This window comes from Lissotriton vulgaris, chromosome 2_1, assembly GCF_964263255.1.
Source record: "Lissotriton vulgaris chromosome 2_1, aLisVul1.2, whole genome shotgun sequence".
In the NCBI taxonomy this organism is placed as follows: Eukaryota; Metazoa; Chordata; class Amphibia; order Caudata; family Salamandridae; genus Lissotriton; species Lissotriton vulgaris.
The window spans coordinates 767,881,898-767,907,361 of NC_141687.1; the positions used below are offsets into that span (position 1 = coordinate 767,881,898).

General features: G+C 43.0%; 1 protein-coding gene across 1 annotated transcript in view; it reads left to right on the plus strand.

The window, feature by feature from the left end:
• Positions 1–25,464, plus strand: part of LOC147731129 (myosin-IIIb-like) — a 309,461-nt gene that overhangs the window by 9,574 nt on the left and 274,423 nt on the right. The window contains exon 2 of the mRNA XM_086954154.1: positions 19,785–19,968. Coding sequence (XP_086810280.1) covers positions 19,785–19,968 — 184 coding nt within the window. The remainder of the gene's footprint in view (positions 1–19,784; positions 19,969–25,464) is intronic.

A 25,464-nucleotide genomic window follows, 5' to 3' on the forward strand; every position in this document is an offset into this window, starting at 1 on the left:
GAAGGCTGTACAGGTTCATGACAGGAAGTGGGCTGGTTCTTTGAGTGCTATTCAGAGGTGGAGGGATGGTGTGGCACCACTCAATTGGGTGTTTGCTGCAATTATCACAGAAATCCCCACTTCCCTTCCAAGCGCCTGTTCAGGCACAAAGAGCTTAGAAGAATTCTGAAAAAGATGGAGGATGAACCTGTACCACTGAAAACCCATGGAGTCTTGAGATGCACCCTCTCCTGCCATATGCACCTGCAGCGTTTGGACTTTTTAAAAAGATGATGGCACCAGCTCCCTGAATATCTCCCAGGCCTGGTGAACTTGCTGGGGTCCCTGATGGAGGTGGCCCTGGAGACTTCTGTTAGAATGCTGGGGCTGTAGTGCCTTGAGGACTGGGCACTCTTGTGTTTTTATGTGCATTCCACCTGGAAGAGGCTGAACATATGGGTGGTTGAGGAGTGGAGGCAGAGACGGTGGTCCGCAGTGGAGGACCTCTGGGGTGCTGCTGCTGCAACTCTGGAGCTCACCATAGTTGGGCAGCAGGCGAAACCAGAACCCCTACAGCTAAGATGCTGTTCTGTCAGCTGGAGGAGTGCTGTTAAAGACTGTGAGAGGGTGAATGAGCCCACAAACAAATAGCAGTGTGGGAAACCACCCAACTGTAAACCTGTTATGTTTTAGGTCTGCCTGAATGTACTTTGGTCACTTTGGGAAAAACCCTTAGAAGAAAAGCCCTTAGAATCATTTTAAAGCCAGTAGGATTGCTTATTCCATTGTGAAAGTATTGCCACGGGCAGAAGGCACTTATGTTGTATTGTAAAATGCCTGAGAAATTAATTTTATTATTTATTTGTTAAGTTTATAAAGCGCACAGCTAACCAAAAAGAGTTTCCCGGCGCCAAGACGGGGCAAAAAACAGAAGAAGCGGCAGCCTGAGCATAGATTTTATTGGTCAAATAGCTAGGTCTTAACGTTTTTTCAGAAACGTACATAGTTAGTTTAATTCCGCATAGAGGTGGGAAGAGTGCTCCAGATGGAAGGACCTAAGTATGAAAAAGATCTTCCACCTACTCTAGACAGATTAAACCTCGGCACACAGAACTTGGCAGCAGTTTGGGATCTTAAAAGACGAGTAGGTACATAAGGATGCACTAGTGCTTGAAGGTATTTGGGAGCGGTACCAGCTTTTATTTTGAACATATAGCTCAGGGCTTTGAATTTGATGCGATTCTCCACCCTGAGCCAATGTAGGTCTCGAAGATGGCCAGAGATGCTAGCTGTTTTGGGAACCTTGCAAAGCAGTCTGGCTGCAGAGTTCTGTATCAACTGCAATCTGCGTCCCACGGCCTTGTTTGACCCGAGATATAAGATGTTTCCGTAGTCAAGTCGAGATGGTATAAGCGCGTTGACTACAGTCTTTTGGGTCGAAACAGGTAGCATCCACAGAATTTTATTCAGCCATTTTAGAATAGTAAAACACAGGGCTGCTACTTTGCCAGTTTGTTGGTTCATAGGTAGGATACTATCCACAATCACCCCAAGGTTGCGAACATGACTAGTCGGGACTGGAAGAGGTCCCATATCTTTGGGCCAATGGGAAGGATTCCAAAGTTCTTTTTTTTGTCCTCGGACAAGAACCTCAGTCTTATCTTCGTTTAGTTTTAGTTGGTTAGCAGTCATCTAATTAAAAATATCAATAAGACCAAGTTTGAGGTTGGAGGGAGCAAATGAACTAGAATCGGAGAGAGAGAAAATGATTTGAGAATCGTCTGCATAGGTCATGAGGGTGAGACCTGCTTTGTTTGCTATGTCTGCTAAGGGTTTAACATAAAGATTAAAAAAGAAGGGACTAAGAATCGAGCCTTGGGGTACTCCATGAGGTGCCGCAAAAATTTTTGAACAGGCATATGTTGACATAATTTGGAAAGTGCGATTTTCCAAAAAGGAGCCAATCCATTTAAGGGCTGCGCTACATACACCAATATTTTTCTGGGTGTTTTTCAGCTTTTTGTGCGAGATGCAAAAGCCGCACTCAGGTCCAGTAAGATGAGAGCAACTCTTTGGCCATCGTCCAGGAGCCTTCGGATCTTTTCGGTAACTCCTAGAAGTGCTGTTTCAGGGGAGTAGCCCACTCTAAAACCAGATTGAGAGGAGTGGAGACAGTTGATGGTTTCTGCAAAGTCTGTAAGGAAGGAATGGACATGTTTTCGAAGATTTTAGAAAACGCTGGTAGAAGAGAGATGGGTCTGTAGTTGGATGGTACTTCGGGGTCGGCCGTTGTTTTTTTTTAGCAAAGGGTTTACCATTGCGTGCTTCCAAAGAGCGGGTACCATGGATTGTGAAAAGGAAGGGTTAAGGATGTCAAGGATTACTTCCCAATGTGAAGAATCCAATTGTTTTAAGATATTAATTGGTACTGGATCCATGGGTGATCCTGATTTAATACTATTGAGAATAGTCTTAAATTCCTCCATTTTAATGGGAGGCCAACAATCTAAGGTAACAGTAGGAGCAGGGACATTTTCCATTTCTTCATGGTTTGTGGTTAGTGGATTTGAGATGTTCATTTCCTTGATTAGTTTATCAATTTTCCCTATGAAAAATTGAGCGAGATTATCGCACTGTTGTTTGTTAATAGGTTGAGGAGGTGCAACTGTTTGGGAACCTGCTAGTTCCTTAACCATATTAAATAATGGTTTGGATTTATTGGTTGCTGCTTGTATAGATTCAGAGACATACAAGGTTTTAGATTTTATGCAAGAAGTATGATAAATATTTCTTGCTTTGGTATATATAGCCTTCTTCTCAGGTGCATAGTTTTTTCGCCATTGTCTCTTCAGTGTTTTGCATTTTGACTTTTCAATTTTTAGTACGTCGTTAAACCACGGGGCAGGAGGACGATGATTTTTAAGTTTTATGTGTGGTGTAGGCAGGCATGAGTCAGCGGCATCAGAAAGCCAGATTTGAGTAGACTTAGATGCACTTTCCATATTTAAACCCTTTGGGGGAGGATTAAAACAGAGTGCTTTATTAAATAGTGAAAGATCAAGTTTTATCAGCTTTTTCCTGGATATTGTTTGTGACAAAGAAAGAGACGCTGATGGGACAGGTAGTTCAATAGTGAATTTTACTAGAAAATGATTGGACCAATATAAAGGAGTTGCGGGGTAACATACCAGTTCTGTTACACTAGAAAAAATGGGGTCCAATAAGTGTCCCGCTTTGTGAGTAGGACCGGAATTACGAAGCTTGATATTTATAGCAGACAGATCATCAATCAAATTAGTGCAAGTAGTATTTGAAAGGTCTTCTAAATGAAGATTGAAATTCCCGATAATAGAGAAGTTTCTTGAACCTAGGTGAAATGGGGTGACATGAGAAAGCATGTAAGTATTAATTGTTCATTGTGGAAAGCCAAATATTGATATTATAGTCTTTTTACGAGGTAGTGCTGTTTTTTTTAAGGTGGGGCCAGCAAATTGCATAATGCAAACAACAGGATTTATGGGGCTAATTGCACTGATATATTGTTATAAATGCTTATTGTTCGATAGAACAAAGAGTGCACAGTGTTTCTTATACGTCATAGTACAGCAATACCAAAAGGCAAGCAAACTGCATTTAAGAAACAGTGAATCCTTAGTCCAATAGGATGTTGTTTGTAGATGCATCTGTACCTACCCAACATTCTTGTTTTCTGTGTCACACTGTGTAGCTTTTTCAGGCCATGTTTCACCTCATCTCAAAAATCATAAACCTTAACTCATCAACTTATATATATAACACTTACCTCAAATCGTGTGATATATTTCATAGGGTGTATGGATTTCCATTTTTACTCCCAATAATATTGCCCCAAGATATCAGTCCTCCACTCATGAACTTTAGGGGTATTAGCATTTTATCAATTTTCTTGCAATAATTAACCTATCCAATGTGAAGGAATTGTTCTACCTATTGCCATTCCTCAGAAATCCCTAACATATTGATAGTATTTATCACATTACATTGCTGAGCTATTTCATAGCTGATTAAAATATATTTAAATATCCTTCTTAAGAACGTAAAAGTTTGGGGCGTAGTGCCAATATATGAATTTGATCTGCTTTTCCACTATCACATCTCATGCGCCTATCTCTTGCCATATTTTCCTTATTCCATTTAGCAGCTCCTGGAGGTGTATTACAATAAACAGAATAGCGTCCTGTAATGTTGCATCTGATCCTTTGCTATTGAAGAGCAGACGAGCATAGGTGTATTAGAGTACTTGAGTAGTAGATCCATAATTGACACATCCAGCTATTTTGACTCTTTAGTGGCCCATTTTGATAGATGTTCTGGGATATTTTATCACCTTCTGGGCTGCTTTCTAAGACAAAGATACGTTCTATATACATTTTCAGACTTGCATTGCCATAAACGTTACCTAGCCTTGGTTCAATATTCCTTTGTGCATGCATGTCCATGCTTAAATAGATGTTGAATCCCTGTCACAGTCACTAGGTAAGCCTCATTTTTCCAGAGGATCTCAGAGATCCCAGAGGAATGTGCTCAGTACCCAATCAAATTCCTTTTTCCACATATAGTGGAATTGGTGAGATCCTGTGCTCATTAATTGTTGTCAAACATGGACACTGCAAAGTTAGTATGATCGTGCCCCGTCCTTGAACAAAGCTGGGTTCAGAAGTAAAAACCTTTTCTGTGTGGTTTTTGACAGCTTCTTTTCTAGTGTACTGGTATAATTTGACAAGTGTCCCAATTAGAGAAACTTGTCGATATGAATCCAGATTAAATTGTGTTTTCCCTTTCTTTGGAAAAATAATTGTTTTTAACTGATTCCATGAGCCTGGTCTGTGACACCCTCCAGAATATATTTTATGAGATCATGGAGTAGCAGAACAAAACTTGTTCATCTAGATCCCTGGGTATCAAGTCCAAATCTCCTACTTTCCCTCCAAGGATTTTACAAATACTCTGTTCCACTTCTAAATAAAAATCAGCAGTACTATTAAGTTCACCACTTCTTCATTGTTCAAGCTAGGAACTATCTGCTTGCCCAACAAACCTGACTTCCTGTGTGATATTCTCTGTGGCACACAGCAGCTAATAATATCATATGTATACATTTCATATACTGTGTGGGTTATGGGTTAATTCAATAACACAATTAGGCACTGGAGTGACCCAGTAGCCCGGAGGGTAAGAGAGGGAGTACCAGAGTATGTCCTCCCAAAGAGTTTTAGCACGAAAAAATACTCCAGAGGACCACGTAATGGTCAGTTGAGTAGTTATAAAAATCTGTACCTGTGATCTAGAGAGAAAAGGGTAGGGGCGATAAGACTAGTGATACTATAAGGTTGTGACTAGCGCAACCACGTATGTGGGGGAAAAGAACTAGCTTATTTATATTACCCTCACACACCCTAGTGGTGTCATGCTTCATCATCGGGTCACCCCAACCCCTACAAGTCGGGTGGGCTCGACCACAGTGTTGGGAAGCTCTTCTGATATTTTCAAGGAAAGGGTCCGGGACTTTCTTAAGGGCAATACCAGCCCCCTCGGCTTGCCCTGAACGAAAGCCGAGGACCGGAACCGATAGGGAAAAAGCAGAGTGAGACCTTCAATTGAAGACCACCCACATGTTTCCCGGTCCTGTGTGCAGCAAGCCGACATCCCTAATTGGACGCAGCCTGGCAGTTGACACACACAGCACATTATATACACTGAGGAGCAGCTGCTCTGCCCTCATTACATTGTTAGGATAGGGAATCCCATCCTCTCTTTTCTTCACATAGGGGGCTGGTAATGCCCTGAAGAAAGTCCCGGACCTTCACGGTCACGTTGGACTGAAACATGTTGGCACTAGGGTCTTAGGACCATAATGCCCTGAAATGACCCAATTGTATAAATAATTTGTATACAGTATTTTTAACCTCTCGGATAGACCCCAAAATAAATGGACACCGGGGATCTATCTGGGTGATTTTATCTTACGTAAAGCCCCCTCCTAGATCACAGGTACAGTTTTTTATAACTACTCAACTGACCATTACGTGGTCCACTGGAGTATTATGGGTTAATTCCCCTTCTACCTTCTCTTTTGCGGGTATACATAAAAGGGCTCTCTTGCTCCTTATCGCAGCAAGTAGTGTGCTGATCTTGTCAATAAACGTATACGCCTTATAGTTTGACTTTTTGTTTTTTTCCCACCCTCAACCAAGCATCTGGCAGTGGTTTTGGACCTAAATTGTTCCATAGCAATTCACACCTCATTCTGGTTTGAATCCTCGTCAGATACCATCCCAACATGCACAATCTCAAGTTCCGCTCGGTAGGTTCTGTTTTGATTTGTTTTGGTTGTCCAAGTTTGCCAGGTTTTTTACTGGATCGTTTAACCCTAATAAACGGTTTCAGTGCATCCCACGTAATAGATGATGAATCTGAGTTTCATTGGTATCGTAAAATTCCTTTATGCCTATCCCAATTTTATTTAGCTATTGGCCGTCCATTTTCAAGGCGCATTTAAAGATCCAGTGATCAATCTTAACGGCGGGCGGTTTGTTCCCTGGTTTTGGCTTCGAGCACTCTTTAGCAAGATGCACTAACCACCTAGGATATATTTCCTGTATTCATATAGAACTCTGCAGCAGCCAGTGATGTCTTACTGTATAGGTCTCCTTAAGTCCAACAAAGTTAAGCAGAAAAACATTTTCGAGTCTTTCTTCTGATTAATTTGTTTGAAACAAAATTTATAAAAAATAATACAAATGATGGGTTGCCTGTCACTAACTCCGCGCCTCACAATGCTACCTTTCCCGTTCCACCCCCCATCTGCATCTACTGGTCGCTCCATCACTTTGCAATTTACGTATTCCTATTGTAAATTCTTTGCATTTCAAGCACCAAACATGATGACTAGACAACAATAAACAGCACTACCTAGTCCTTATACTTCTTAATTTATGCTAGGACATTGAATGAATCCTCAGTCCCTGCGGCATAAGTAAAAGATGTCCATGATCCTAGGGATCCATGCAGGCCACTCAGGACTGCCACCAGTCCTGGTTCTGGATTCATGATGGGATAACGTCTGTGAGCCAGGTTAATATGTGACATTGGAATAGCTATTTTAATAGTTAAACCCGCTGTTTTCAGTGGCCTTTGTCTGCCATCCAGTTCAGCACTTCTAAACATATAGTGATGTGTGTGTGCCTGTGACAGAGCGGAGTGACAGAGCCTGCACCCTCAAGTTACTGAGAGGAGTGATGGTGTCGTGTGACAGTTTGCCTCATTTGCAAGGGTGTTCTGTTTCGCAGCACTTGTAGGTACTATCACCTGCACTTGAACTGTCAGGTCAGCAAGACACACAATCAGTGTAACCCGGATCCGGGAGTCTGTTAACTAATGATAATGCATGCACGAGTAAATGTCACAGACCAAAGCTTTAAAGCGCATGAGTAATACAGCACTTTCTAAAGATGTGGTTTCTTCCTGCCCAAGGCTGGTCAGCGAAGATGTTAAGAAAAAGAACAGATATATTTTCCGGCATATCAGAACAGAGTAGATATTGTGGAATGTTGGGGTCCTTTTGGAGAAAAGCATTAGCAAGGCTTGCTGATCTGGCCTTATTGAGTGTAAGCATGTAATCAGCATATGTGTGTCCATTCCTCTGTTGGCATATTAAAGCCAGTCTTATTACCTTTGCAAATGCTTGTTCAATCATGTATATGGATTGCTCCAGTAGACAAAAGGTGAGTCCTGACTAAATTATTTATGGAAAATCCTACTGTAATACAAATTCAAAATATAAACGGATAGCTTTCTGTATCCAATGCAGGCTTGACATAAATGTAAGATGATTCAGTGTGCTTTTCAGATGTAAAGTAGTCCCTCGGGCATTACAATCAGTTCATGGGATGCCGAAAGATACACCAAACAACCCACAGTATGAAGTGAAAGAGAAATGCTCCTCTGAGTGGATCCACAGTCCATTCTAGGTATATTTTAAAGAAATTGCAACAACAGGCTTACAGAGAGCTATGCTGTCAACGCAGACTTAGTGACAATCTCTTTGGCAATCCAAATTGAGCTTGGAAGTCCAAAGTAAAGTGTGGTAATTGAATGCAAGGCTGCTCAAGTAAGTGTACAGTGCTTAATTTGTGTCGTGTTTGCTGGTGCTCAACGCTGGCTCTTAATTCTTAGCACTGGCACTATTTTTATGATAGTCCACCACACAAGTACACTAAGGGCTCGATTCCGATCTTGTTTGGAAGAGCTCCAAATCGGAATCAGCTTTGCCCAAACTGATCCCGACCCCTTGTTCCTGACCGATTTGTTCCCAGTTCCGAATGACCAAGTAACATGCCTTTAAACCCTTAGCACTGACCGAATTAGTTCTGAAAGGCATTTGGAGAGATCAAGCCTTTCCAGAGACAATCCCTACAGCTCTATGGACTTGGTTTGCGAGCAAGCAAGTACGATGAATGATTCTGACAGCCTTTCTGATTCGGTTTGCCCGGAACAAAAAGGCTGCCGGAATAGGTCTTTGCGTGCCCGTAGCAGGCCCCACTTCACCCGGGCCCTCTCAATCGGCCCGTGGGTTTCCAACCATGCACAATGTAGCAGGCACCATTGGGTGCCTGCCACAGGGTGCAAAGTTTCCCCCAACTACCCCTTTCTTCAATGGGAGCCTGTGTTCACGTTCTGAACACAGGCTCCCATTGAAGCCAATGGGAGTCCGACCGAATCGTATCCGGATGCATCGTACTTGTTTGGTCAGACTCCCCCAATCCGAGTCTGGAAGGCATTCCAGAACCGAGCCGTTCGGTATGCTTTCCGAACAAGATCGGAATCGAGCCCTAAGGTTCAGGGCACCTACTGTTTACAAAAATTCACCAGGGCAAGTACAGAAAGGATGACAAACAGGATGCTGATGGTTGGGGTGGTATTTCAGGGACTGGGCTAGAGGGGAAGGGGCATTAGTGCCTAAGAGGGGAGGGGCATTAGTGACTAAGGATGGGGCCCTCTAAGATATTAGGTGAAGAAGCAGTGGCGGGTGAGGGCGATATGATGTGCTTTGGAAGGGGTGAAACTGAAGGTGTGTCTGATGCAGTGAGGTTGAGGGGTGTTATTTGTATTTGTTAAGCTTACTTTAACCCGGAATGACTTCTATAGATAGAATGAGGGATTCGGCTTTGGAGACACAAGGCATACTGGGTGTTGTTATTGGAGATGGGAAGGTGCGGCATTGTGACTCAGGAGATGTATGAGCTTCTAGGTTTCTGTTATTAAAGGCCAGCGGAGAGGCATGCATCTAGGGATGTGTAGCTGAAGAGTTTGGTTCTTTTAAAGAAGTCTGTTGAGCACTTTGGGTGGCTCAGGTAGAAAGGCTGACCTGATAGGGTGCGATTGGAGTTAAAAGTCAAGAAAAGGTTGAATGGTGGAGGCTGTTGTCTTGACTTTTGGGTAATGTTTTGGATTAGACTGCAGAGCTGGTTACGAAAACTAAGGCCATAATTACAAGAAGGTTGGTGTATTTTGACTTGTGCTTTAACCCCTGATGGGATCAGAATTACGAGTTGGAACGTATTTAACATATCTGATAATTATCGCATGCATTAAATACCACAACCTTTGTTGAATTTCAGCAGTTTGAACCTGGCGAAATTTAACAGGAGATATGTGTTGAGTATTTATGTACCATACAGATTTTAGTGCGTTAACACCAAAATGTGCATGTTATTCCTCAGAAACTCGTATTAGTTGCTATTTATCGCACCCTATAAATAGCATACCCCGTGATATCTTTATTTGTCAGGTGCGATAAACAGCATCTATACTGGTAATCAGGCCCCAAGAGTTGTTAGGAAGCAGAGGAAAAGGGTCCATAGAGTTGAAGTTGCTCCCCAATATGGCAAAAGCAATTTGGCAGTGGTAGTTGGTACTTTGCCCTATGAGCAAAAATACTTTTTTAAAGTAATGAACAGATAATAATTGTCTCAACTCTACTAATTAAGATAAAAAACAGCAAATGAAATAAAAAAAAAACTGTGATACTCCCACCTCTTCCCTCTGGGCATCATCCACACACATTGTGCTAACTGAGGTTTCACTTAGGTGCACAAAAAACGGAACTTTAGTTTTCACGTATTCAGAATCTTTGAACATTTGCTAATTAGATTATTTACCCTAGTGCCCTTTGCACTTTCGCTCCCTATTTATGGTAGCATATATTACATGCAAGGCTGCTACTTAGCAGAAGCCTGCTTATGAGCGCTCAAATCTCTGTTTGGCTAATGGACTCATATTTCCTCTAAGTACAATACTGTTAAGGTAAGAAATTCTTAGGCCTGGGCTTTTTAAATGGCTAAATCATGCTTTGTCCACTACAACACCAAGGCTGTGGAATTCATTGCCCTTTCCCATCTGTAGCCACCTTTCTCTTGAACCTACTGAGCTTACACGACCTGATTTAAAAATAGCTTTCCTACTCAAGATTTCGTTTCAAAATGGTATGTCTTAGGGTGTTGTGTGATTCTATCAAGCTTGTTATATTTTTGGGATATAGTACTTTCCTATTTTCCTATTGTATTCCTTTTTCTTTTGATGTCAAATACATTGTGGAAGCTGTCCTGGTTTAACTTAATTGTACAATGTCTCACTACCTCAGGTGAGGAAGTGCTTTATAAACTGTATATGATGGCTTGACTCTATTATAAAGTTGATGGGTGGGAGTGTTAGAGAGGGCATTACAGAGGTCATGGCCCGAAAAATGTGGTGAACTTTACTAACTATTATGTCTTGCAGTACAAAAATATGCAGGTTGATTGCCAACTCGAAAACACAACTAAAACTACTCCAAAAGCAAAGTGCTTTTTCAGAGCAGAGTAGGAAATGGAGCATACGCAAATTCAATGTAAATCAGTTGCAGCAGCGGATGAATGCTATCTTAGATTCAGTACATCCAGAAGGACCAAATTGCACAGAAGACTTCTAGCCTAAATGTCAGCCGATGATGCATCGCTAAAAGAGAAGCAGAGGTTTGCTTCCGGTACTGGGTGGGCCCATGGTTAAACGTTGCTTTACTTCAAAATGTCGTTGTCTGTGGGCAGTGATCAAAGGTATGTGTGGAGCTTCTTTGGTTAGTAACAAAGGCATCATCCATACTACTGGTGACACTTCCAAAAAATGCAAAAGCATAAATGGTGGGACCCGTTCATTTACTTTGATTGCATATTGGCGGGCTTCATTATGAGAGCAGAAAATAGGAGGACACCTTGATAGGGGAAATTAACAACATAATGGTAGTTTTCAGCAAGGGGTAAAACACCAATCACCCTATTACTTCAGTACTTTGTGAACTCTGATGATCTCTGGCTAGTGGAGCATCATCAGTCTGAGACAAGAGCCCGACAGGCTTAACCTGAGCAGATGTAAGACAGCCAACTCTTCTTTGGCTCCTTTATGAGTCAGGCGGAGATGTATCATCAGGTAGGATAACGCTTTGCTGGATTACAAATTTAACTGAGTCCAGGAACGTCCCTGGTAAAACCAGTGGGCTTCCTTGCACATAGCAGGTGGAAAGTGGACTGTATTGAACCCAGTAATTCCAATTCCTTCCATGCCAGGACACTAATGATGCCTGATAACAGGGTGGTTAGGGGGAAGAGGAAAAACACCAGCCAGACTCATTAACTCTGGTCCTGGTAGCACCTCTCTAGTTACCGGGCATCTCAATCTCCTTATGTTCTCGTTAGTTGTTAGCTGAAACCCTTCTGTATTTTCAATGCTATGAAAGAGTCTTTCCAGGAGCCGAAAACGGATAAAACGAAAAACAACATTTCTATATCCATAAAGACTTTCCCAGTGCTTCTCCAATTTAGGAAAGAGTTGCACATACGCTTCTTTAAAGAGCACTACATCAAAATGCCGTAACAAAGCAATAACCAGCTACCTCTTCTATCGCCTGTTGACTGTAAGCTCGCCTTTAGCCACGCTGAGCTCCACTGCCTGTCCTGCAAGTTCTTACAAACATAACATACAAAGCAAAATGAATGTAAAACATGTCAGTGTAGGAGGGGAAACCCGTACCCCTCCAATCAGGACTGTACCCCAATAATCGGAACACCCAAAAATGTCAAAATAGCGCCATTTACTTCAAGAGGTTCCACTTCCAGGTTTGTCTAGCATAAGAGGACTCCCATACAACATCAGTATAGCAGAAAAGCATAATTAGTCATAAAGACCACTTAATAACTGAGTTCAAGGTTGTAGAAAAGCCAAAGGACTTTGTTACAAAATCTCGAAATCGAGCAGTTCGGAATAAATGTCATGAAGGCTCAGGATTGCAAAGTTATACAGAATAGTCAAAAAGTCTATAAATCAGTCTAAGGGGCCGATTCCGATTCCGGACGGAAGGGCTCCGAACCATGTTTGGAGCCCTTCAGACCGAATCGGAACGTGTCGGCCAAATTCCTTTCCAACCGAGCCATTCCGATGGGCTCGGTCGGAATGGAATCCGACTCGGATTTCCGGATGGCGTACGACAGGCTCGGAGAGCCCGTCTGCCATCCGGAAATCTTTCAGTACTCCCCCGGTCGCCTCTTTATGACAGAGGGAGTACAATGGCAGTTTTTCACTGCCTTTTCGTGCCGGTGTTTCCGGCATGAAAAGGTAGTCCGAAACTGTCTCTGGGGACCACCAGCAGGGCGCCAATGGGTGCAAGGCCGCCAAATGGCACCCTGGGGACACCTATGGTGCCCCTCTGTTGATCCCTGCCCCCGGTGGCGGGCACCTTGGGGTGCCGGCCACAGGGTGCAGGGATGAACTGCATCCTTGCTTTACACAATGCAGGCATGCATTCCGCTCGGAATGCATGCTTCCATTGTGAAGCATACGAATGCGACCGAACAGGGTTCGGTCGCATCGTACTTGCAGGGCTGTAACGGCTCCTGACCGATGTCGGACAGACCTGAGTCCGTCCGACATCGGAATCGGCCCCTTAGTCTCAAATGAGCATCCGTAACAGAACAGGAACGTCTGCAGGGAAGATCTGACTGTCAGAATCACAAGGAAAACAGACAGCATCTCTGGTGGAAAAGTGAAAGTCTCTGGCTGACCCCAAAAAGCATGGGATGCGTATACACAATTTTCGGCATATGAAAGTAGCTAAAGACACAGATTCAACAAGGCATGACTAAAAGTAACCAATATTGAACACATCATAGGTTGTAACTTCACATTGAGGCTTCTAACACTATCCCATTACTAAGTAAGCTTTGAGCAGCCTCATAACACATCGTCACAGGACGTTCAGCTGAATTGAAACATTTCTAAACAATGTGCTATACACCAGCATAAGAATGCTATACCAGCAGCTAAACTACAGTGGAAAAGACCTTGTGTGCTTTGCAGCATTCTGTTTCTTGTTTTACTGAGCCTTTAAGTAGAGAAAAAACAAAGAGAGATCTGAAGTGAGGAATGAATGCAGAAGCGAAGACGCAGAGAGAGAATCGTCATCCATTTATGGCAGTTTCACTAAAATGTGTCCTGAGCAAAACGTGTTAATAAACACACTTAAATCATATATTAACCTTGTTTTAAATGCATACATATTATTTCATTGTTTATGTATATATAACTAATCATAACAGTTATTTTTACTTATTATTATTTCCAACAGTAAAAATATTAACACAAAAAATAACTCCCATACCAATTCATGATCTAACATATCTGAGCGGGAACCTCCAAGCAACAAAGACAATTGAATTTGGAGTGTATAAATAGCCATCAAAACAAGCAATTGTGTACTAAATTATACTCTCTTTTGTTAAGTACTTTATGATTATTTCTTTACATGACAACAAAAGATTATTTGAGACACTGTTGTGGCAGCTATATGACAAATAATGTTTGCAAGTTAACCATTACATAAACGTGTGCATCTGGAAATCATATGACTTCATATTTTTTTCTTCTTTGTTTACCATTTGTCCATCTGCAGCATTTTTGTAATCCCTTTAAATTATCCTCATCTTCTCTTACAATGTTTTACTCTGATACTTGTCTGGTGCTGGTACCATGTGCCTATAAGTGTAAGTGAGGGGTGGTTTACATGCATTAACTTTTGACACAACTGCTTCTATGGCACAGTTTTCTCTCTCCCAGCAATGCTGCACTTTAGACAGCAGTTTAGGCTGCCATGTGCCAAGGCTCACACACTTGTACCATAGCGCAAGAGTGTGCATTCTGTTAAATATAGCTTTTGTACTGGAAGCTGAGTCTTCGAGTACAAAACTATGCTGTATTACTTTTCTCGCTTTGAATGTGCTATGTTCCGTGCAGCTCACATGCAAACTTTGAAAAGTATGAGGAATTAAAACAATTTTCTTCTGTTACGTCTGACTTAAAGAGGCGAAAGGTTTTGGCACAAATTCCTGTCTACAATTGTTAGTAGATAGGGCTTCGCATCAAAACCCATGTGGGATTTCAAAGGAACTCATATGTCCACCTATGGGAAGCCCCCTTGAAGCAAAGTAGCACATAATGCTACTTTGCATTACTTTGGCCATATTTTGAAAGCAAATCCTGATTTGCATTGGAAAGTAAATACCACCACAACACTTTGTGCCGGGTTTGTGTTACTAAAGTAATGCAAACCCAACACAAAGTGTCAGTAAAACCGGGCCCAGGTCATTTATTGTGCCGAAGTGTGGTCTATGGTCTTACTGCAAGCCCTTTCGGGGATATGTTATGTTATGTTAGGTGAATTTCTAAAGCGCGCGACTCACCAGGAGGCATCTCAGCACTACCCTAGTGAATTGGGACAGATAACCGGTTACGTTGAAGGTAAGTTAGAACAGAAAAGTTTTCAATTGTTTCCTAAAAGTGGCATACGTAGCACATTTTCGTAGAGCAACAGGGAGCTGACTCCAGTACCGCGGAGAAAGGTACGAGAAGGGTCTCCCACCAGTCCGGCTCAGACGGATTCGAGGAATTTTTAAGAGGGCCAGAGAATTGGACCTTAAGTTACAACGTGAGGCTTGCTTCAAGCATTTCTTCTGAAGGTACAGAGGGCCTCTGCCATTCACGGCATTGAAGGTAAGACAGCAGATCTTGAAAAAGGATCGCTTCTTAATAGGAAGCCAGTGTAGCTGCCTCAGCAGAGGAGCGGAAGGGGAGCCTGGGGGGCGATTTAAGATCTTTCTGGCCGCTGTATTTTGGATTACCTGCAATTTAGCAAGCAATACCTCTCCTATTTCCGCCAATAGTGCGTTTCCATAATCAAGTCGACTAATCACCATGGCTTGGACCAAGGTTCTCCTGTGGTCGGTCGACAGGTAGGGAAGTATTCTGCGGAATAAGCGTAAACTGTAGTAGCAGGAGCTAGACGTTGCTGCCACATGGTCCTTCATAGAAAACTTTGGATCCAGTTTGATTCCAAGATTTTTTACTGCTTGGGTCGGGGTGGGGGCCGTACCCAACTTATCTGGCCACCAATCAGGTGCCCAGATGGTCAAGGCTTTTCCCATGAGCATAATTTTGGTCTTACTAGGATTTAATTGGAGGCAGCTCGCTGTCATCCAGTTTTATACTGCAAGCATGCCTGCTGCAAAACGGGATTTCTCCTCCTCCAAATCGATACCCAGTGAAAACATCAACTGGGTATAATCAGCGTAAAAAATTCTCTCGAATCCAAATGGTTCGAGGATTTTTGCTAAAGGTGCCATATAGACATTACATAATGTCGGACTCAGGCAAGAGCCCTGGGGAACGCCCTTGTCCAAAAGGGTTTTCTGTGAAAGATACGGACCCAGCATAATCCTTTGCCATCTGTCGGACCGAAAATCATTCAGCCATGTCAAGGCTGAGCCTCGAATACCATATGAGTGTAGTCTCTCCGCAAGCATAGAATGAGAGATGGTATCAAATGCTGCGGAGAGATCTAACAAAAACAAAACTGTGGATCCCCCAGCATGGTAATAAGGTTGAGTTAGTTTATCCACCTAGTTGTAAAAAGTCACTGAGAGCTGTGTTCAGTAGTATGCCTTCCACCATTCCACCAAGGTGAAGTGGTGACAGTGTGTGATATTTCTTATAGAAGATCTTAGCCTCAAAGTGGCATTCTGTAGGGGATGGGACAGGATCCTCAGGGACCGAAGCTCTGGGTAGGACAGTGTTATCCGGGCTCTAACCACAGGTGGACAGATTCTGAGACTTCACTGGTCGTGCTATTTCTTAAGCCAAAGTCCAGGCGGAAAGTGCAGGAGTATGTAGTGTCGGAGGGCCCCAAGAAAAATGTGCTTTCACACAATGACATTGATCTACATTCTGTCCATCAAATTGTTTTTTGTAATTTTCACACAATGTTGTGCCAAACAAGATTTAACCTTTAATTACGTCTTACTCATTTGTAATTAATTTAAATAATTTAATTCAACGATATCTATCATGACTTGTGCGTTTCTGTGCCATTTAAATAAAACACTTACTTTTATGCACCTTTGAGGTGATTTTTCAATGGTTTTTTGTAATATTCTAGAACAGATAACTTACATTTCCCGTTACATAAATATATCACTTTTTAAAAATAATTGGGATTTGCAGTGTACCAAACGGTCGCCTGTTGTTGTAATATTTCACATAAGGACATTTGTTGTCTGGTCCAGCATGAACAGTCCTAACTATCTTTTAGTCTTAACCCAACTAGTAGGGTCCTGTTCTCTCACACACACACACACACTCCTTTCAGGGGGGCCAGAGAAAAGCCATCACAACCCATATTCTTCTGACTCCTACCAATGCAGAAACTAATGATGCATGGTGGGTCCCCACTGAAGGGCTGCAATCCTGGGAGCATGTAAAAAGATTTAGGAAGGACTTGTTCAGGCCACAATAGGCCTTGCTCACAGCTAGAAATACGACACATCTCTTACACATAAAGATAATGATTACACTTATTTATCTGAAAGCAAGAGGGATAAAGGATGGTTAGACATCATGTCAGCAGACACAACCTTGTGTGTTCCTCCGCTGTTTTTCTGCCCCTCCCCCCTTACTAATAAAATGAGAAAAATCCCTGTGGATTGCTGTGCACTGGTCCACTTCAGTGTCGAATACCTAGAACATCAGGGTGTTGAGAATTATACTAGGATCTGGTATGCCTGAGAGTGATGTTAGTGACCCAGTAATGAATGATACCTGTTCCGGATAACAGGCTGCCTGGATAATTGTAGTAAAGTGTATGTGCATATATTGATTTCCTTGTACCTAGCCAGATGGCTTATACTGGCCTTCCCTTCGTATTTGGAATACTGTCATAGTGAACTTCTGAGTACATCACTCAGCCAGCAACACGTGAGTCTTTATATTATATCACCCTTTGCTATATACCTGGCGGATCTGCCATCTATTTTGAAGGTGGATAGAAGTGCTAGCCCAAAAATGAATGGGAAACAACTTTCCTGCCTCCTGTATGCCGATGATCTGGTAATCCTTGACCAGACAGAGATGAGATTACAGAGGAAGTTAACTGCTTTTAACAAATATTTTGTGGCTGAGAATTTGATTGTGAATATGGACAAAATTAAAATTGTATGCTTTGGGAAAAAAGTACAGAGTTTTAACTGGTATCTGGGTCCAACCAAACTGGAAAAGGTGAACGATTACAGATACCTCAGTATCTGGTTTGAAAAGTCTCTAAAATTGGACACGCATTTGGTGGCCCAGAATGCCAAAGCCCATACATGAGTGTATGGGTTAAGAAAATGTAACCCTATCTATGGGGATATGTCCCACAGACCACTGTTGAAAGCATATAATGAAATGATACCCCCACAATTGCAGTACGGAGCTGGTCTTGTGCCTTAGTGGGAAGACTAGTTGGGACATCTTTTAAAAATGTAATGTGACCGAGCGCCTATTAGCAACAAAACTTCTGACAGACATGCCAAACTTTGACATAGCAATTGCCATTGCAAAATATCTGAAGGCGGTAAACAAGTTCTTGCTGGAAATAGTAATGGTTGGATGAGAATTAGCCTACAAACGAGGATGGTCATTGCTCTAAATAAATCTTTTAGGTGGCAGCATTCGTTTTAAGATATATTTTTATCATTTAGAATATCATGGGTGTTTTTATACATGACATACTGTGTAAGCTGTTGGATGGAGGCAAGAATTGTTCCTACAAAGGTGTTCCTGAAATGTTGTATTGCATGTTTGAAAATATTTATTGTAACATGTTTTATGCTGTTTAAAGACCTACGGTCTAAATAAACGTATTTCTAAACTAAACACGTCTTTATATTATGATTATAATAAAAGTCCAGATGTGAAGACCAGGAGGAGGCATATTGCCATAAGTTATGAAGAAAAACACGCACACACATCCACCAAACCAACCCCCCTACCCCTTACTCATCTAAATCAACTCCTGTAGAAAACACATGTTGGCACTGATGACACAACACCATGTGGGTTAGAGGTGGTGTGTGAGTCCTAGGCATGACTATAAAGGAGGTACGCAATCTTTTTCTTTCTTTTTCGTTCCTCTGTTAGCATGCTATTATTCCATTGCCATTTTACATTTTTTTCTTTCTCTTGCCTTATTTCGATTTTTCATAGATTGTCTTTAATTGTTGTTTTCTGTTTCTGCATTGCTTCCTCATTTCCTTTACCTTTATCTTGTTAGTCGTTCTTTGTTCTTGATTTGTATCTATGTTGTAATTATCAGTTATTTCTCTATTACATAGGTTATACTTTCCTTTCATTTCATCTTTTCCTTAGATTTCCTAGCCAACCCTCCTTTATTTCATGTAATAGCCCAGGTAGGCTTGGTATTCTGATTGTTTCCTGTTGCCTCATGATATTGCTAGACCTCTCAGATAAATACGATACAGCAGGCAATCTCATCCTCATAAGCACTCTAGAGTGTCTATTGGTATTCATTGTCAAGGTCCTTGACTAGTGCTCCTTCTAACTTTTCAACTGACATCTGTTTGTTCATATGGGCATTGCAAGGTCCCAAAAGATCCCTAACACCTGTCCCCAAGGGTTCCACACTTCAACCTGTACATGGAGCTGTGTGGTGCTGTATTCACAAATAACAGCATTAAGGTTCACCAGTATGCAATGATACACATCTCTGCTTGAACGTTTCCTCTGCTCATGACATCTTACACCTCAAACACTGCCTGAGGGATGTATGACGTTACAACGCATACTTTTACCACGCTTGCCTTTACAACGCGGTTTTTACATCGCAAACCTTTACAACGCATAGCGCTTTGGGGTGCTGGATAGTGAAAAGTTTAATTTACTATTCCAACTCCAGTCCCCGTGGACACTAGGGAAGGTGTTGGATAGTAAATTAAAACTTATTCCCTATCCTAGAGCGCCCCCCAGCGCAATGCATTGTAATGGTTTGCGTTGTAATGGTTGATATGTAATGGTAGTGCGTTGTAAAAGTTTCGTTGTAAAGGTTGTTCACCCTGCCTGAGCATCATCCAGACCAAAATGCAGAGCCCCTACCTGAAGCTCAACCCAACCAAGACAGAATTCCTGTTAACTGACAAGAACAACAAACAAAAAGCAGCGCAATCCTGACTCAATGTGAACCTAGATGATTTTGTAACTCCAATGTTCACTGCATGTCAAGTCACTTGTATTTAATCATTTTCCCTTGATTTCGTTTTACCTTTCACCCTTCTATTGTTTCATTTATGTCTTATTACACAACTTTAGTGTCCATTTCGAATAAGAGATTAATTCTCACAAATTTTATTTTGCAGGAAGGCACTCTATGAATTGTTTCCATATAATTGCAATATGATTGGACTGGATTCCTTGGCTGACCCCTCTGATTCATGGGAAATTGTCGAAACAATTGGTAAAGGCACTTATGGCAAGGTCTACAAGGTCAATAGCAAGAAAGATGGGAGCCAAGCGGCAGTAAAGATTTTAGATCCTGTTAGTGTAAGTAGAACAATGTGTTTCTGACATGAATAATTATTGAAAAAGAAAATATAAGAAAAATGTAAGCCTGTGCTATCATGTTGCTGTAATTTTCATTCTGCTTTTTATTCCTTCCCAAAGAGAAATTATCGTAAGAGATGTAAAATGATCATGCCGCATTTGTGTATTTTGTGGTATCAACGAGGTGCTTGACAGATGCTTTACATGCACAGAGTTTTTCCTTTTAATATTATCTAAGAGTTACTGATTGTTGCATTGAAAGACAGCAGTTAGAGTTCTAGTACTATGCAATGTGCTAGTCGGAGCCATTTTACAATCTTGAGCCTGGCTGTTTTTTGTCAGTTGAGTGAGAGGAGGATTGAAAAAAGAACGATAAGAAAGGCAGACTCTGAGGAGTCCAGAAGTTGTGAAGGTGAAGACCACTCCATAGATTCTTCAATTTTGAAATTTCTTGAAGACTGCTTCTTCAGTCACTGATGAAGGACCAAACTCCATCTCATTGCTTAGAATTCTCTTGAGTAATAAGGCTTTCTCCTTAACCCCTTGGCTGCCCTCATGACCTAAATATATGTCACGAAAAGGCGTCGTCAGGATACCCTTATGTCATGCTTTTTTGTGAATATGGAGTCGGCACCCTTATTTTTTTCTTTGCCCTACCAACATGCAGAGCTTGTGCTGCCTGAGTATCCTTGGCAGAAGTCTGTCCGAGCCTGATTCTTTCTGTGCACTGATAAAATCCTGAATGTAGCAGCCCTTGCTTACTTCCAAACTGTCTAATTAATGTAAGTTTGATGGCACTAGTGATGTCACACACATCAGATCGTCCTGGGGGGATTTCCTAGCCCCTCCAAGGCTCATCTAAATATCAAGCGGTGGAAGCGGGAGGAGCGGTCTAGTCTTCCTGCCGCCTCCTCCCTACATAACCGATGTGCTGGCCGACGCGCATGCGCGCAGCGGGCGCGAAGGTGGCGCGCCAGAGTCGTGCCAGAGTCCTGCCCGTCTGCGCCCGTCCGCGACCAGGGGCCTCTTCAAAAGCCAAATATTTTTACTCCAGAGAGACCCTGATGAGTCTCAGGCCATAACAATGTTTGCGTCACCCCCCTCTGTCTTGCCACCTTGCCCCCCTAAGTTGCCCGGAGTGCAATCATCTCTCCCCTCTGTGCTTGATATAACCTCTTCTAATTTTTTGCAAACTTCATTATGGCGCAAACCCCTTGATTCCCCTGCTGACCTTACTTTCATCAGCCTAAATTGTAGGTCCTTACCGAAGCACAGGAGTGACATCTTCGACCTTCTCATTTCCGCTCAACCAGCTGCTATGTTTCTTACGGAGACCTGGCTGAACGACAGCTCTGGCCCCAACAAAGCCTCAGCCCTCCCAGATGACTACACTTACGTAGGTAAAAATAGAGTGGGAAAGGAGGGAGGCGGGATAGCAATCATTTTTAAAAGAATTTATTCTTGCAAGTGGGAAGACTTAGCTATTCCTAATTGTGAAGCCGGCCTGTTTAAACTTCTGCTCTCCCCTAACTACACTCTTTCTGGCACTCTCATCTGGTTACATCAGCCACTCACCGAGCGGGACACATTCTAGATGCTATCTTTTCTAATGTTCCGGGACTCCATGTATCGGATATTTTACCAATGCCATGGACAGACCACTATGTGTTACTCTGTACCTTGGTCATAAACAAATTTCTAACCAAGGCAATTACTCCCCCCAGTCTGGGGTCTTTTAAAGCATGGCATAATATCAACTAGTTAGATCTAAGGAACCAGCTTGATAGTACTCGCCCGTTAATTCCGTCTAACTCCACCAGGGCCACACAACTATTTCAGGATTGGTTGGGCCATGCCATGAATCTCTTGGCCCCTATTAAATCAATATCTAAGAATAGGTCTACCCCAACTTCACCGTGGTACACGGACGAATTAAAACAACAAAAACAACAGAATAGGCATTGTGAAAGACAATGGAGAAAGACTTACGACCAAGTAAGCAAGACCCGATATAAAGAATCACTGGCTGCGTACAAAATTATGATTATAAAGGCAAAAAAATCCTTCTATCTGAATCAAATTGAGCAGGCAAAAAACTCCAGTAAAAAACTATACGAAATTACTAAATCTCTCTCAGGCAACATACCCGATCTGACTCCACTCCCCTCCCAAGCAATGTGTGATGCCTTGGCCAACTTTTTCTTTTCCAAGGTTGACGACATTTACCAAGCTTTCACTACTACTGCTCTCTGCTGCTCGCTTTCCGCCCACGCAATCCAAGGGTCAGGACTTCCCCGCGCAGCTGATTGAGCGCTGCAGCGGTCTGTAAACTGCCGCCATTTCGCCAGCTAGGCGACGCCCATTGATCTGGACACGCCCCCTCGCCTCCCCCATATATTATGTGCAACCCCCGGCCGCGCAGCGGACGAGCGCAGCGGGCGCGCCGTCAGCGCGCCGAAGGCGCGCCTAAGGCAAGCCCGTCTCTGCCCGTCCGCGCCTGGACCGGGCCTAGGGCCACCTCCCCTGCCCGAACCGCCATTAGATACAATTCCCAATGCCTTCGTGCGCTAAACCCTACCTCCCACCATTGTCAGCGTATTAATCTAGCAACTCAACCACGCCACCTTTCGTATATTTGTCCTAAATGTTCGTTTGTCATTAATAATTCTCGACCTATACCTACAACATTAACAACCAAAAAGGTATTACCTAAACCTTATCTAGCCGCTCTGCTAAATGTACGCTCCCTCCCAAAACATAAATATGAAATTTGCAATTTTATTGAGTCACAAAACATCGACCTCCTATTCATTACTGAAACGTGGGGCGATCTCTCCTGCGGACCAGATTTCGCCACGGCCACTCCTGAAGGATATTCCACTGTTAGATTGGACAGACCTCCTCCTAAAAGGGGAGGCGGACTAGCCATCATATACCGTTCAAATCTAACAGTACGAATAGAAACTATCCCCACATCTAGCTGTGAAGCTCTGTCCTTCTCGATTGCTGTCCCGAACGCACCTCCTTTCAAAGGTTCACTTATCTACCGCCCACCAGGACCTCGCAGTCCTTTCCTTACTAATCTACCCATGCTCCTGGAACCACTGGCAGGTGAAGATCATTACACCATTCTGGGTGATTTTAATTTTCATCTCGAGCTCCTGGACAACCCCGATACCTCTGCTCTGCTATCAGAACTTATGAACATAGGTCTCCCTCAATTGGTCACAGGTGCCTCGCACACTGCAGGCCATCTTTTGGACGGTCTTTTCTCCAGTGAGAAATCCCTAGTGATAAAGGATCTTCTCCCCGTCACCTGGTCGGACCACTCTGCCATTCTTTTTAACTTTTTACTTCATCCTATTTCCCCCAGAGCCCATACCACACCTCCAGTGAATAAATTCAGAGCCTGGAAAAGCATCGATATTCCTGCTTCCCAGTCTTCACTCTTAGCATCCCTACCACCCACAACGGAGGACCCTGAACTAGCGGCCAACAACTATACAACTTGGATTCGAAACACTGTCGATCAGACAGTCCCACTCAAGAGACAATCCTCCAATAGAACCACTAAGTCCTCACCCTGGTTCAATGACACTCTAAGACTAGAAAGACAAAACTGCAGGCGTCAAGAACGCAAATGGAGACGTGAATATGATCCAGAACAAAAAGCCCTCTATAAATCCATGCTGCTGACATACAAACAATCAATCATCACAGAGAAAAGTAATTTTTACACCCATCAAATTAATCTTGCTCAAGATTCAACCAAACAACTCTTTCAGGTAGTGACGCATCTCTCTGGACAAACAATCTCTACCCCGGTCACGTATACCCAAGAACTATGCAATTCCTTGGCAAATCATTTTCAAAAAAAAGTCACTGACATCTTCTCCCAATTTGAAGCTCATGCTAGTGACACTGGACTCTCTTACTCCGTCTATAATGATCAATCTCCTCCGGCCACGAATTCCACCATTCCCCCTCGAACAATCCCTTCCAACTCCTTCCAAAATTTCTCTCAAATCTCTTCTGAATTGGTGTCCCATCTCCTAGGCACCACGAACTCTGGTTCCCCAGAAGACCCGTGCCCTCCCTCCATTCTCAAAAATTTCCCTGAAATCTTAAGCCCTAAACTCACCGAGATATTTAACGCTATGTTCCAGTCCACTACTTTTCCCTCCATTTGGAAAAGAGCCATCGTCAAGCCTCTCATCAAAAAAAGCTCACTTGATCCTACCATAGTTGCCAACTACCGTCCAATCGCTTGCCTCCCGCTCCCTGCCAAGATCGTAGAGAAAATCATGAACAGACAAATCTCCGACTTTATAGAGCAAAACAACTGCCTGGACGAAACACAATTTGGCTTCCGTAAAGGACACGGGACGGAAACTGCGCTTATCAAAGCCACGGAGGAAATTAGGAAGTCTTTGGATGGTGGAGGTGCGGCGGTGCTCATTCTACTGGACCTGTCCGCGGCCTTCGACACGGTCGATCACTCTATCTTGATCGACCGTGTCGAATCGACGGGCATTACGGGTTCAGCGAAGAATCTCATTGCCTCATTTCTCACCAATCGTGTTCAATCCGTTACCTTCGGCAACTTCAATTCACCTTCCTTCATTCTTCCTTGTGGTGTACCCCAGGGACCCTCGCTAAGTCCGACATTATTCAACATCTATGTGTCGGACTTGGCGAGGACCATAAAAATCCATCACCTGGCGGTTACATCCTATGCCGACGATACCCAGATTGTCCTAGCCATAAATAATAACGGAGATGAAGTGGCCTCCAACTTCAATCTGGGAATGCTGGCAATAAGCAATTGGATGACACGAAACTGTCTGAAGTTGAATTCCGATAAAACGGAGGTGATGTTATTCGGCAATCTTTCCCCTGCCTGGTCTCCCACATGGTGGCCTGATGCCTTGGGACCTCCCCCCCTCCCCGTAACCAAAGCCAGGAACTTGGGAGTTATACTGGACACCAAGCTCACCCTCATGCATCACGTCAACGCGGTAGTATCTTCCTCATTTTACACTCTGAGGATGATAAAAAAACTTCTACCTTACCTTCCGCTGACTATGAGAAAAACTTTAATCAGCGCACTCATCATGGCCCGCATTGACTATTGTAACGGACTGCTAGTCAACGCTCAAGAAGGTGTCCTAAAGAAATTACAACTGGTGCAGAACGCAGCGGCCAGACTGATTACTGGATGCCCCAAGTACGCCTCTATCTCCGGAACACTCCGAGAGCTCCACTGGCTGCCAGTGAAGAAGAGAGCCAAGTTCAAGGCTCTCTGTATTGCCTACAAGGCAATTCAGGGTCAAGGACCAACGTACTTGAAAGACTCCTTTCGTCCTTACGAACCCACCAGATCCCTACGATCCTCTCAACTGCTGGACTACTACAAGTGCCTAGGACTAAGAAAGTCTCTTGGGGAGACAGATCCTTCATAGTCACCACCACTAAACTTTGGAACAGTCTTCCATC